The 13,448-nt window shown below is 69.2% G+C and overlaps 2 protein-coding genes across 2 annotated transcripts; one reads left to right on the top strand and one right to left on the bottom strand.

The window, feature by feature from the left end:
- The first annotated feature begins 4 nt into the window (after positions 1 to 4).
- On the top strand, positions 5 to 2,814 carry PFDN5 (prefoldin subunit 5). Its single transcript, XM_082332341.1, has 6 exons — positions 5 to 97; positions 1,296 to 1,398; positions 1,923 to 1,954; positions 2,130 to 2,204; positions 2,327 to 2,432; positions 2,518 to 2,814. Exons 1-6 carry the CDS (start codon positions 26 to 28, stop codon positions 2,595 to 2,597), a joined length of 468 nt encoding a protein of 155 aa, XP_082188467.1. The 5' UTR covers positions 5 to 25; the 3' UTR covers positions 2,598 to 2,814.
- Positions 2,815 to 3,786: 972 nt separating this feature from the next.
- On the bottom strand, positions 3,787 to 13,386 carry LOC309600176 (uncharacterized protein; the record flags this gene model as incomplete). Its single annotated transcript, XM_082332251.1, has 4 exons — positions 3,787 to 5,059; positions 5,173 to 5,274; positions 7,832 to 7,914; positions 13,205 to 13,386. The coding sequence occupies 4 exons, from the start codon at positions 13,384 to 13,386 to the stop codon at positions 4,251 to 4,253; spliced, it is 1,176 nt and encodes a 391-aa protein (XP_082188377.1). The 3' UTR covers positions 3,787 to 4,250.
- Between the last annotated feature and the right edge of the window lie 62 nt (positions 13,387 to 13,448).

Genomic DNA, 13,448 nt, shown 5'->3' with positions numbered 1-13,448 from the left:
TGCCAGAGCGTCGCGGCGGCCCAAGATGGCGCAGACGGTGAATGTGGGGGAGCTGACGCTGCCGCAGCTGGAGCTGCTCAAGGGGCAGCTGGACCAGGTGGGGCCACGCCGGGGGGAGCCGTGTGGGGCCGGGGGGGGGCTCTGTGGGGCCGGGGGGAGCCGTGTGGGGCCGGGGGGGGCTTTGTGGGGCCGGGGGGAGCCGTGTGGGGCCGGGCCCGCCCGCCTGGGGCTGTGTGGGACCGGGCTGGGGGGGGATGTGTGGGCCGAGCCTGGGCCCTGGGGCTGGGGGATGATTTATGGAGCCTGACTGGGCTGGGGGGGGGGTGGTGGTGGTACTGGACCAGAGTGGGCTGGGAGGACTGGGAGGGGGATGTTTGGGGCCAGGCTGGGCTTGGGGGGGTGTACTGGAATAGACTGGGCTGGAGGAGACTGGGAAGGGGATGTACTGGAGCACACTGGGCTTTGGGGGATGTGTGGGGCCGGACTGGGCTGGGGGGGGAGGGATGTACTGGACCAGACTGGGCTGTAGAGGCTGGGAGGGAATGTACTGGGCCAAACTGGGATGGGAGGGATGTACTGGACCAGACTGGGCTGGAGGGACTGGGGGGGGATGTGTGGGGCCAGACTGGACTGGGGGCAGAGGAGGGGTGACTGGACCAGACTGGGCTGAATGGGAGGGGGAGGTACTGGACTGAATTGGTCTGGAGGGAGTGGGATGCATGAGACCAGACTGGGCTGTGGAGGCTGGGAGAGAATGTACTGGGCTAAACTGGGCTGGGGGGGATGTGTAGGGCCAGACTGGGCTGGGAGGGGGGGGTATGTGTGGGGCCAGACTGGGCTGAGGGTGGGGGGTATACTGGGCCAGACTGGGCTGGGGGGACTGGGGGATATGTGTGGGGCCAGACTGCGCTGGGAGGGAGATATACTGGACCAGACTGGACTGGGAGTGACATACTGGACCAGACTGGGCTATGGAGGACTGGGGGGATGTGCGGGGATGTACTGGGCCAGACTGGACTGGGAGTGACATTACTGGACCAGACTGGGCTGGGAGGGGATGTACTGGGCCAGACTGGACTGGGAGTGACATTACTGGACCAGACCGGGCACTGGGTGGCCGAGGCGGGCAGGTGACAAGGCCGGAGGTGCCCCAGCCCCACGTCACCGTCTGTGACCCCGGCCAGGGGCCACCCTGGGCTGCCCCCCCTCCCCCCCGGTGCCGTTCCCAGCCCCCTCCCGCGCCCCCCGGCCCCGGGACCCCCCCTCCCCGCTGACGGGGCCGTGCTCCCTGCCAGGAGGTGGAGTTCCTCTCGTCCTCCATCGCCCAGCTCAAGGTGGTGCAGACCAAGTACGTGGAAGCCAAGGACTGCCTCAACGTCCTCAACAAGAGCAACGAAGGCGAGTGGCGTCCCCCCAATCCCGGCCGGGCCCGGGGGGGCCGTGCCAAGCCCCCAGAGGCTGGTAGCCTTCTCCCGGGCCTTGCCGGCCCTGGCTGCTCCCCCGAATCGCTCCCCCAAGACCGCTCCCTTTCTGCCCCAAGACCGCTCCTTCCTCCTCCCCCAAGACCGCTCCTTCCTCCTCCCCCAAGACCGCTCCTTCCTCCTCCCCCAAATCGCTCCTTCCTCCTCCCACCAAAGATCACTCCCTTCTCCCCCAAAATTGCTCCCTTCTCCCCCAAAAAACACTCTTTCTCCCCCAAATTACTCCCTCCTCCCCCAAAATCGCTCCCTCCTCCCCCAGATCTCTGCCTCCCCCCAGGGGCGAGGTTCCGAGGTACCAACCCCGAGTCCCCATGTCGGCGCTTTCAGCCGGGGCTCTGGCACCCTGTGCCGGGGGGGCTGGTGGGGGGCACCCAGATGTTCCCACGCCCTGCCCAGATGTTGAGGCTCCCCTCACCACTTGCTTTTTTTCCCCCCCCGCAGGGAAGGACCTGCTGGTGCCGCTCACCAGCTCCGTATCCTTTCCTGCCCTCCAAATTTGCTCCCCTCGGGGCCGTTTGTGCCAAACGGGCGCCGGCGGCGTCACGCGGCGCTGCCAGCACCCGGCGCACCCGCGCTCCCTCCCCGGCTTTCCCGCCGGAGCCGCGGAACCCTCCCGCTTCCCCGCTTTCCCTGACACCCCCCTCCCAGATGTACGTCCCCGGGAAGCTCTCGGACGTCGAACGCGTCCTGATCGATGTTGGAACCGGCTACTACGTGGAGAAGGTGAGGGACGCGCGTCGGGGGGGGAGGACGCTGTCGGGTTTGGGGGGGCGGCTCGGGGGCTGCTCCCCGCGTTTGTGCCCCAGAGACCCCCCCTCATCCCCCCCTTCCTTCCCTTCCCTCAGACGGCAGACGACGCCCGAGACTTTTTCAAGCGAAAAATCGATTTCTTGACCAAGCAGATGGAGAAGATCCAGCCGGCGCTGCAGGAGAAACACGCCATGAAGCAGGGTAAGCGCCCGCCTCCCTCCCCGCTTTTGGGGGGCCCCCCCAGCGCCCCCCCCCTCACCTCTCCCCCCCCCTTCTTTCCCCGCAGCCGTGGTGGAAATGATGAGCCAGAAGATCCAGCAGCTCACGGCCCTGGGAGCCGCGCAGGGTGCGACCACCAAGGTGTAGCCTTCGGCCTCGCGCCTCGCCCTCCTCACCATCGCCGCTGGGACGGGAGCAGAGGCCGGAGGGAGCCGTGGGATGCGGCGCTGTCCCCCCCCATCCCAGTTCTCCCCATCCCGGTTTTCCAGTGGCTCTTTCCCTTCCCCGGCGGTGCCCGGCAGCACCAGCCCCCCCCTTTTTGTAGGCAGCACCTCGCTGCCGCAGCATGGAATAAAAAAAGAGACTCCTCGAAGCGGGGTGCTCTGGGGCAGCCTTATCCCGGGAATCCCGCTGCTCCTGGGAATCCCGCTGCTCCCTCCCTCTCCAACACCCAACCCCCCCCGTGGGGTTTTTTACTCCTCCCGAGACAAAAATAATCCACGTTCCCCCAAACAGAACTTTATTCTACGGCCGAGGCCGCGTCCAGCCACGCTCCGCTGCCCCGGCGCGGGGGCTGCCTGGCGGCGCCCCCCGGCTTCTACCCTACGCGTTCCCCCCGCCCCCCGCTATATACATCTATAGGGGACAGCCCCTATGGGGGTCACCGAGGGCCAGCCTGCCTCCGCTGCGGGCCACGCGAAGGGCAGTGGTGTCCGGTGGGGCTTGGTGTCACCCCGTCCCCCTGCCCGCACTGCAGTCCGGGTGTCCCCCGGCGCGGTGTCACCCCGTCCCCCTGCCCGCACTGCAGTCCGGGTGTCCCCCGGCGCGGTGTCACCCCGTCCCCCTGCCCGCACTGCAGTCCGGGTGTCCCCCGGCGCGGTGTCACCCCGTCCCCCTGCCCGCACTGCAGTCCGGGTGTCCCCCGGCGCGGTGTCACCCCGTCCCCCTGCCCGCACTGCAGTCCGGGTGTCCCCCGGCGCGGTGTCACCCCGTCCCCCTGCCCGCACTGCAGTCCGGGTGTCCCCCGGCGCGGTGTCACCCCGTCCCCCTGCCCGCACTGCAGTCCGGGTGTCCCCCGGCGCGGTGTCACCCCGTCCCCCTGCCCGCACTGCAGTCCGGGTGTCCCCCGGCGCGGTGTCACCCCGTCCCCCTGCCCGCACTGCAGTCCGGGTGTCCCCCGGCGCGGTGTCACCCCGTCCCCCTGCCCGCACTGCAGTCCGGGTGTCCCCCGGCGCGGTGTCACCCCGTCCCCCTGCCCGCACTGCAGTCCGGGTGTCCCCCGGCGCGGTGTCACCCCGTCCCCCTGCCCGCACTGCAGTCCGGGTGTCCCCCGGCGCGGTGTCACCCCGTCCCCCTGCCCGCACTGCAGTCCGGGTGTCCCCCGGCGCGGTGTCACCCCGTCCCCCTGCCTGCAGCGCAGTCCGTTTGTCCCCTGGAATGGTGTCACCTCATCCCCCTGCGTGCAGCATGGTCTGTGTGTCCCTTGGCGTGGTGTCACCCTGTCCCCCCCGCCTGCAGCGCAGTCCATGTGTCCCTTGGTGTGGTGTCACCCCGTCCCCCCCGCCTGCAGTGCGGTCCGTGTGTCCCCTGGCGCGGTGTCACCCTGTCCCCGCGCCCGCAGCGCGGTCCGTGTGTCCCCCGGCGTGGTGTCACCTCATCCCCCTGCCCGCAGCACGGTCCGTGTGTCCCCTGGCGCGATGTCACCCTGTCCCCACACCTCCAGCACGGTCCGTGTGTCCCCTGGCGCGGCGTCACCCTGTCCCCGCGCCCGCAGCGCGGTCCGTCCGCGTCCCCCCGGCCTCAGCGGACGAAGAGGGGCTTGTGGACGCGCTTGTGGCGGTTGAGCGTGGCGCTCTTGGCGAAGCTCTCCCCGCACTCCACGCAGATGTAGGGCTCGTGGCCGTGAGCTTGCGCCCGGTGCCGTTCCAGCTCGGCCCCGTCGCGGCAGCTCTGCCCGCACTCCGGGCAGGGCGAGGGTTGACCGCGGGCAGCGTGAACCCGCTGATGTTTCAGCAGATTGGTGCTTTGGGCGAAACCGCGACCGCACTGCCCGCAGCGGTGGGGCCGGGCGCCCGAGTGGGTGCGTTGGTGCTTGATGAGGTTCTTGCTCTGGGTGAAGCTCTTCCCGCACTGCCCGCAGGTGTAGGGTTTCTCCCCGGTGTGGATGCGTTGGTGTTGGATGAGGTTGGAGCTCCAGCTGAAGCTCTTGCCGCAGTCCCCGCAGCGATAGGGCTTCTCCCCGGTGTGCGTCCGACGGTGCTGAACCAGGTGGGAGTTTTGGCTGAAGCTCTTGCCGCACTCCCCGCAGGTGCTGGGCCGCTCCCCGGTGTGAGTCCGCTGATGCCGCAGCAGCTTCGACCAGTGGCTGAAGCTCTTCCCGCACTCGTTGCAGATAAAGGGGCGCTGGCGGCCGCCCCGGTGCCGTCCCCCCACGCCTTCCCCCTCCTCTTCCTCGCCGTAGCCCCCTCCCGTCGAGGTCGCGGCGCCGGAGCTGGCTTGTCCCCCTCGTTTTTTGGTTTTGGGGGCCAGGGGGCTGTGGGGGATGACGGTCTGGATGATCTCGTGGGGCAGGACCTCGTCCTCGCAGTCGCTCACGATGCCGTCGTCGGCTGCGGGGACAGAGAGAGGCTGGGGAGGGGACAGACACCCCCCCCCCGGGGACAGACACCCCCCCCGGGGCCGCGTTCCCCCCTCCCCAGCGCCGCCGTCGCCCCCTCCTCACCGATGTAGACCCTCCGCACCATGTCCCCCTCGTCCGAGTCGTGCAGCTCCACCACGCAGGGCTCCTCCTGCTCCATGGGGGCGGCCGGCGAACCCCGGTGTCCTGCAGGGCAGCGGGGAGCCCTCAGCCCCCCCCCCACCGAACACGGGGACCCCCTCCCAGCTCCCCAACCCCATCCCCCATTCCCCTCACCCCATAACAATTGGCATCTCGGTTCCTGCGCGCTCCGGCCGCACCGCAGCGTGCCGGGAGCCGGGCTCGGAGCCGTGGGGATCGACGGGAGCGGCTGGGGGGGCCAGGTCCCTTTGTGCCCCCCCCCCCCCAAGTCCCTTCCTGCCACCCCAAATCCCCTTGTGCTGCCCCAGAATCCCTCTGTGCCTCCCCAAATCCCTCTGTGCCTCCCCAAATCCCTCTGTGCCACCCCAAAATCCCTCTGTGCCACCCCAAATCCCCTCTCTGCCACCCCAAATCCCCTCTGTGCCACCCCAAAATCCCTCTGTGCCTCCCCAAATCCCCTCTGTGCCACCCCAAATCCTTCTGTGCCTCCCCAAATCCCCTCTCTGCCACCCCAAATCCCCTTGTGCTGCCCCAGAATCCCACTGTGCCTCCCCAAATCCCTCTCTGCCACCCCAAAATCCCTCTGTGCCACCCCAAATCCCCTCTGTGCCACCCCAAATCCCCTCTCTGCCACCCCAAATCCCCTCTGTGCCACCCCAAAATCCCTCTGTGCCTCCCCAAATCCCCTCTGTGCCACCCCAAATCCTTCTGTGCCACCCCAAATCCCCTCTGTGCCGCCCCAAATCCTTCTGTGCCTCCCCAAATCCCCTCTGTGCCACCCCAAATCCCCTCTCTGCCACCCCAAATCCTTCTGTGCCTCCCCAAATCCCTCTCTGCCACCCCAAAATCCCTCTGTGCCGCCCCAAATCCCCTCTCTGCCACCCCAAAATCCCTTTGTGCCACCCCAAATCCTTCTGTGCCTCCCCAAATCCCCTCTGTGCCACCCCAAAATCCCTCTGTGCCACCCCAAAATCCCTCTGTGCCACCCCAAATCCTTCTGTGCCTCCCCAAAATCCCTCTGTGCCACCCCAAATCCCCTCTGTGCCACCCCAAAATCCCTCTGTGCCACCCCAAACCCCTCTCTGCCACCCCAAAATCCCTCTGTGTCGTCCCAGGTCCCTTTATGCTGCCCCAAAATCCCACTGTGCCTCCACAAATCCCCTTGTGCCACCCCAAATCCCCTTGTGCCACCCTAAATCCCCTTGTGCCACCCCAAATCCCCTCTCTGCCACCCTAAATTCCCTCTGTGCCACCCCAAATCCCCTTGTGCCACCCCAGATCCCAGTGTGCCACCCCAAAATCCCTCTGTGTCGCCCTAGGTCCCTTCTTGCTCCCCCCAAATCCCTCTCTGCCACCCCCAAATCCCACTGTGCCACCCTAAAATCCCCGTGTGCCACCCCAAATCCCCGTGTGCCACCCCAGATCCCAGTGTGCCACCCCAAAATCCCTCTGTGTCGCCCCAGGTCCCTTCCTGCAGCCCCCAAATCCCTCTCTGCCACCCCCAAATCCCACTGTGCCACCCTAAAATCCCCTTGTGCCACCCCAAATCCCCGTGTGCCACCCCAGATCCCAGTGTGCCACCCCAGATCCTTCTGTGCCACCCCAAATCCCCTCTCTGCCACCCCAAAATCCCACTGTGCCACCCCAAATCCTTCTGTGCCACCCCCAAATCCCACTGTGCCACCCTAAATCCCTCTCTGCCACCCCAAATCCCCTTGTGCCACCCCAGATCCCAGTGTGCCACCCCAAAATCCCTCTGTGTCGCCCCAGGTCCCTTCCTGCAGCCCCCAAATCCCTCTCTGCCACCCCCAAATCCCACTGTGCCACCCTAAAATCCCCGTGTGCCACCCCAAATCCCCGTGTGCCACCCCAGATCCCAGTGTGCCACCCCAAAATCCCTCTGTGTCGCCCCAGGTCCCTTCCTGCAGCCCCCAAATCCCTCTCTGCCACCCCCAAATCCCACTGTGCCACCCTAAAATCCCCTTGTGCCACCCCAAATCCCCGTGTGCCACCCCAGATCCCAGTGTGCCACCCCAGATCCTTCTGTGCCACCCCAAATCCCCTCTCTGCCACCCCAAAATCCCTCTGTGTCGCCCCAGGTCCCTTCCTGCAGCCCCCAAATCCCTCTCTGCCACCCCCAAATCCCTTTGTGCCACCCTAAAATCCCACTGTGCTGCCTCCAATCCCCTTATGTGACCCCAAAATCCCCTGTGACCCCCAAATCCCCTTGTGCCCCCCCAAATCCCCTTGCGTGACCCCAAAATCCCTCTGTGCTGCCCCAAATCCCCTTGTACCGCCACAAAATCCCTCTGTGCCCCCCCCCCAATTCCCTTGTGCCCCCCCCAAAATCCCTCCATCCCCCCCCAGGTCCCCTTGTGCCCCTCCCCAATCCCCTTGTGCCCCCCCAAAATCCCTCTGTGCGCCCCAAATCCCTCTGTGCCCCCCAATCCCCTTGCGTGACCCCCCAAAATCCCTCCGTGCCCCCCCAAATCCCCTTCTGTCACCCCAAAATCCCTCTGTGCCTCCCAATCCCCTTGCGTGACCCCCCCAAATCCCTCTGTGCCCCCCCCGGCCCCCCCGCGCCCCCGGCCCCCCGCGTTACCTGGGCTCCGGGGGGTCTCGGGGGGTCCCGCTGCTGCTCCGGCCTCGGCCCCACGGCTCTGCCCTGGCGTGGGCCCCCGAGATCTGGGGGGGGGACGCGGACACGGGTGGTTACAGCCCCCAGATGGGGGGGGGGGGGCACTTGAACCCCCCATCTGCCCCTCCCCCCCCAGGACTGGGGGGGCTGCAAACACCCCCCAACCCCTGCGCATCCCCCCCCCCCCCCCATCCCGGGGCGCCCTTTGCTCCCGGCCGAGCCCCCCCCCGGGGGTCCTGCAGCACCGCGGGGGGGGGGGGGTCCGTCCCGGGGGGGGTCCCTGAACCCCTCCCGGCGGGCACCGAGCGGGGGGTCCCGGGGCCGGGCGGCGGCCGGGGCCATCTCGGCCCGGGGAGGGGGGGACCGGGGCGGGGGGGGGGGGGGCGCAGGGGCCCCCCCAGCATCGCCCGGAGCGGGAGCGGCGGCCCCGGCCCCGGCCCCCCCCCGCGCTCACCGCCCCCCCCCCGCGCTCACCGGCCCCGCCGCCTCCGCCGCTTCCGCCGGCGCCCGGCCCGAGGGGGCGGCGGCTCCGCGGGGCCCGGCCCCCGCCGGGGGGAGCTGGGGGCCGGGCTGCCCGCCGCACCCCGGGGGTGCCGGTACCCCCCCGGGGTGTCCGCCGCACCCCAAAAGTACCGGTACCCCCCCCCGGGGTGCCCGCCGCACCCCGAGAGTGCCGGTACCCCCCCCTTGGGGTGCCCGCTGCACCCCGGGGGTGCCGGTACCCCCCCGGGGTGCCCGCCGCACCCCGAGAGTGCCGGTACCCCCCCGGGCTGCCCGCTGCACCCCGGGGGTGCCGGTACCCCCCCGGGGTGCCCGGTGCACCCCGAGACTGCCGGTCCCCCCCCGGGGTGCCCGCCGCACCCCGAGACTGCCGGTACCCCCCCGGGGTGTCCGCTGCACCCCAAAAGTACCGGTACCCCCCCCTTGGGGTGCCCGCTGCACCCCGAGGGTGCCGGTACCCCCCCCCGGGGTGCCCGCTGCACCCCAAAAGTACCGGTACCCCCCCCCGGGGTGCCCGCCGCACCCCGAGGGTGCCGGTACCCCCCCCGGGGTGCCCGCTGCACCCCAAAAGTACCGGTACCCCCCCCCCGGGGTGCCCGCCGCACCCCGAGGGCGCCGGTACCCCCCCCCGGGGTGCCCGGTGCACCCCAAAAGTACCGGTACCCCCCCTCCTGGGGTGCCCGGTGCACCCCAAAAATGCCTGCATCCCCCCCAAGGGTGCCCGCCGCACCCCGAGACTGCCGGTACCCCCCCCGGGGTGCCCGCCGCACCCCAAAAGTACCGGTACCCCCCTCCTGGGGTGCCCGCCGCACCCCAAAAGTGCCCGCATCCCCCCCAAGGGTGCCCGCTGCACCCCGAAAGTGCCTGTACCCCTTTCCTGGGGTGCCCGCCGCACCCCAAAAGTGCCTGCATCCCCCCCAAGGGTGCCCACCGCACCCCGAAAGTGCCGGTACCCCCCCCAAGGGTGCCCGCTGCACCCCAAAAGTGCCCGCAGCCCCCCCCAGGTACACCCTTCAAGTGCCTGTACCCCCCTCCTGGGGTGCCTGGTGCACCCCAAAAAATGCCTATATCCCTCCCTAGGATGGCCGCTGCACCCCGAAGGTGCCGGTACCCCCTTTCCCAGGGTGCTCGGTGCACCCCTAAAGTTCCTGCCTCCCCCCAAGGGTGCCCACTGCACCCCAAAAGTGCCGGTACCCCCCCCCCCCCGGGATGCCTGGTGCCCCAACGGTGCCTGTACCCCCTCCTGGGGTCCCCAGTGCACCCCAAAAGTGCCTGCATCCCCCCCAGGCTGCCCAGTGCACCCCTACGGCGCCCGTACTGCTCTCCCAGTGCACCCCAAAAGTGGCTGCATCCTCCTCCCCAGGGTGACTTGTGCACCCCAAAAATGTATTTACCCCCCCCGGTGCTTACTGCACCCCAGAAGTGCCTGAATCCCCATCCAGGGTTCCTGCTGCACCCCAAATGTGCCTGTACCCCGCTCCTGGAGCACCCAGTGCACCCCAAAAGTGGCTTCATCCCCCCCGGATGCTCACTGCACCCCAAAAGGGCCTGTACCCCCCCCAAAGATGCTCGGTGCACCCCAAAAGAACCCGCACCCCTCCCCAGGATGCCCAGTGCACCCCCAGTGTGCCTGTACTCCCTCCTGGAGTGTCCAGTGCACCCCAAAAATGCCTGCATCCCCTCCAGGTTGCCCACTGCACCCCAAAGATGCCTGTACCCCCCTCCCGGGGTCCCCCATTGGTGCCTGTACCACCCCAAAGATGCTCAGTGCACCCCAAAATTGCCTGCACCCCCCCAGGGTGCCCTGTGCACCCCAAAGTTGCCCACAGCCCCCCCTCGGGGTGCCCTGGAGGTGCCCGCTGCACCCCAAGATGTCTGCACCCCTCCAGGAAGCCTGGTGCACCCCAAAAATGCCTTCACCCCCCCGCCCGGCATGTCCAGTGCACCCCAAAGGTGCCCAGTGCCCCCCCCAAGTTGCCTGGGACTCCCCAAAGGGGCTCAGTGCACCCCCAAATCTGCCCAGTGCCCCCTGTCACGTTGCCCAGTGCACCCCAAAGGTGGCCAGTGCACCCCCAAAGCTGCCCAGTGCCCCCCCAGGTTGCCCAGTGCCCCCCCAGGTTGCCCAGTGCACCCCAAAGGTGCCCAGTGCCCCCCCCAAGTTGCCTGGGACACCCCAAAGGTGCTCAATGCACCCCCAAATCTGCCCAGTGCCCCCTGTCACGTTGCCCAGTGCACCCCAAAGGTGGCCAGTGCACCCCCAAAGCTGCCTAGTGCCCCCCCCCAGGTTGCCCAGTGCCCCCCCAAAGGTGCTTAATGCACCCCCAAAGCTGCCCAGTGCCCCCCCAGGTTGCCCAGTGCACCCCAAAGCTGCCCAGTGCCCCCCCAAGTTGCCTGGCACACCCCAAAGGTGCTCAATGCACCCCCAAAGCTGCTCAGTGCCCCCCCAGATTGCCCAGGCCACCCTAAAGTTGCCCAGTGTCCCCCCAGGTTGCCCAGTGCCCCCCCAGGTTGCCTAGTGCACCCCAAAGCTGCCCAGTGCCCCCCCAGATTGCCCAGTGCACCCCAAAGGTGCCCATGCCCCCCTAAGTTGCCTGGCGCACCCCAAAGGTGCTCAATGCACCCCCAAAACTGCCCGGCGCCCCCCCCCCAAGTTGCCCAGTGCACCCCCTAGGTTGCCTGGGACACCCCAAAGATGCTCAAGACACCCCCAAAGCTGCCCAGTGCCCCCCAAGGTTGCCCAGTGCCCCCCCAGGTTGCCCAGTGCACCCCAAAGCTGCCCAGCGCCCTCCCAGGTTGCCCAGTGCCCCCCCCAGGTTGCCCAGTGCACCCCAAAGCTGCCCAGCGCACCCCAAAGCTGCCCAGCGCCCCCCCAGGTTGCCCAGCGCCCCCCCAGGTTGCCCAGTGCCCCCCCCAGGTTGCCCAGTGCACCCCAAAGCTGCCCAGCGCCCCCCCAGGTTGCCCAGCGCCCCCCCAGGTTGCCCAGTGCCCCCCCCAGGTTGCCCAGTGCACCCCAAAGCTGCCCAGCGCCCCCCCAGGTTGCCCAGTGCCCCCCCCAGGTTGCCCAGTGCACCCCAAAGCTGCCCAGTGCCCCCCTGGGGACCCCGCCTCGCCCCCCCCCGAGCCCAGAAGCCCCCCGGGTGTCGGGGGGTGCCGGCTCCTCTCCCAGCCCCCCCCCCCCCCCGAGACCCCCAGCTCTGCCCGCCAGCACCGGGGCCCTGCTCAGGGATTTGGGGGGGCCCCGTGCCCCTTTTGGGGTCCAAATGGGCTGAAAAAGCCCAATTTCCAGCCCGGTGCCACCCCCTGCGGCGGGGGAAACTGAGGCACGGCCCCCCTGCGTGTCCTTTAACCCCAAAGTGGGCCCCCCCAAACTGGGGGGGGGCAGAAGAAAGAGGGGCCGGAGCCGCTTCCCACACGAGCTCCCCGATGTCGGGGGGCAAATGGGGCCGGGGGGGGCCGAGCCCAGTCCCCCCACCCGCATCTGGGGGGGCGAAGGGGTCTCGCAGCATCGCCCCGGGGGGGCCACGGGCGCCGCGAGGCCGATGCGGCCCCCAGCCCCCTGCCATCGCCCTCCCCACCCCCTCCCCGCTCCCTGCCTCAGTTTCCCCCCCCCCCAACCCCCATTTATTGGGGGGGGGGAGGGGGGGCCGCGGCGCCGGGGCCGCGAGGCACAAAGGAAAACCGAAGCGTTGGGATCCCCCCCCCCCAATCCACCACCAGCGGCTCCCCCCCAGCCCCAACCCAAGATATGGGGGTCACCCATGTTTTTGGGGAGGGGGGTCCCCACTCTCCTGGCCCCCCCTCAAAGCCAACCCCAAGGACAGCGGCTCATCCATGTCCGTCCGTCCGTCCCCCCCCCCCTCCGCCACCGCCACCGCCGCCGGCCTGCGACTCACCTCTCCGAGGCCGAAGGATGGGATGGCGCGATGGGGTCTGGGAGGGGAAGGCCGAGGTTTCGGGGGGTCCCTGGCGAGGGGGTTTGGGGGTGCGAGGGCTGACGTGGGCCCCCCGGGCGCGAGGTTGGCGTTCGGGGGAGGCCGGGAACAGGAAGGTCCCAGCGTCATCCCATTCCCCCGGCCCTGCTGCCGCCTCGCCGCCAGCCGGATGCTTTTTTCCGCTCGGCGACTCAAAAAAAATGGGGTCGAAACCTTGGAAAATGGGGGCCTCCCCCCCCTCCCCCCCAAGCCACGACACCCCCAGCCCAGCGATGGGTCCCGCTGGGGAGGACGGCGGGGGGGGCTTGGTCCCGGCGATGCCGGTGAATCGCGGATTCGGGGGGTTTGGTGGTTTTTTTTTTTTCCCCCTGCTCCGCTTGGAAAACGTTCCCGGGCTGGAGGATTTGGGGGGTTCCACGAGGCTGGGTTTTGGGGGGAACGGGGGGAAAAACGAGCAGCCGGAGCCCCCCCAAACCCTCCCCCCCCCCCCAGCTTTGTGTAACGGCTCCGGCTCCAACCCCGCGCGTTTCCCCCCCCGCCGGCAAAAAAAATGGTTGGAAATTATGCAACGAGGCCGGCGCCTTCGTTAGCGGGATCGCGCCCAGCTCGGCACCGGCCTCAGGCACCGGGGTTTTGGGGTGACTTCGGCGTCGCCCTCTGCACCCCCCCGCCCCCCCGCCGAGCCCCCGCGGCCCCCGGGAGGGTCTGGGGGTGCGAGGGTGGGGAGCGGCGGGTCCCCGTCCCCGTCCCTGCCCCGGGGAGGCTGGGTGACGCGTGCGGGCGCGTGGCGGCGGCCGGCGTGGGAGCCGTCCCCGCGGGGCACCTGGCGCCGCGGCACCCGGCTCCGCTCCAGCCCCGAACCGGGAGGACGGGAAAAACCTTCCCGTGGCGGCGTTGGCGTCACCGGGATGACGCCATCGCTGCCGCCACCGCCGTTGCCACCACCGCTGTTGCCACCACCTCCATTGCCACCACCTCCATTGCCACCACCACCGTTGCCACCACCGCTGTTGCCACCGTCACCATTGCCACCGCCACCATTGCCACCACCTCCATTGCCACCGTCACCATTGCCACTGCCACCATTGCCACCGCCACCGTTGCCACCACCACCACCTCGTCCCCTGGGGGGGATGCCACCGGGGGTG

This window comes from Platalea leucorodia (assembly GCF_965183815.1).
Source record: "Platalea leucorodia genome assembly, chromosome: 23".
Lineage (NCBI taxonomy): Eukaryota > Metazoa > Chordata > Aves > Pelecaniformes > Threskiornithidae > Platalea > Platalea leucorodia.
Note: the sequence above shows the minus strand (reverse complement) of the source record. Positions and strands in the feature narration are given on the sequence as shown.

Coding starts and splice junctions, on each gene's coding strand:
- PFDN5 (XM_082332341.1), top strand. CDS start 26: ATGGCGCAGACGGTGAATGTGGGGGAGCTGACGCTGCCGCAGCTGGAG. Junction 1,955..2,129: donor TGGTGCCGCTCACCAGCTCC/GTATCCTTTCCT, acceptor CCCCCCTCCCAG/ATGTACGTCCCCGGGAAGCT. Junction 2,205..2,326: donor CCGGCTACTACGTGGAGAAG/GTGAGGGACGCG, acceptor CCCTTCCCTCAG/ACGGCAGACGACGCCCGAGA.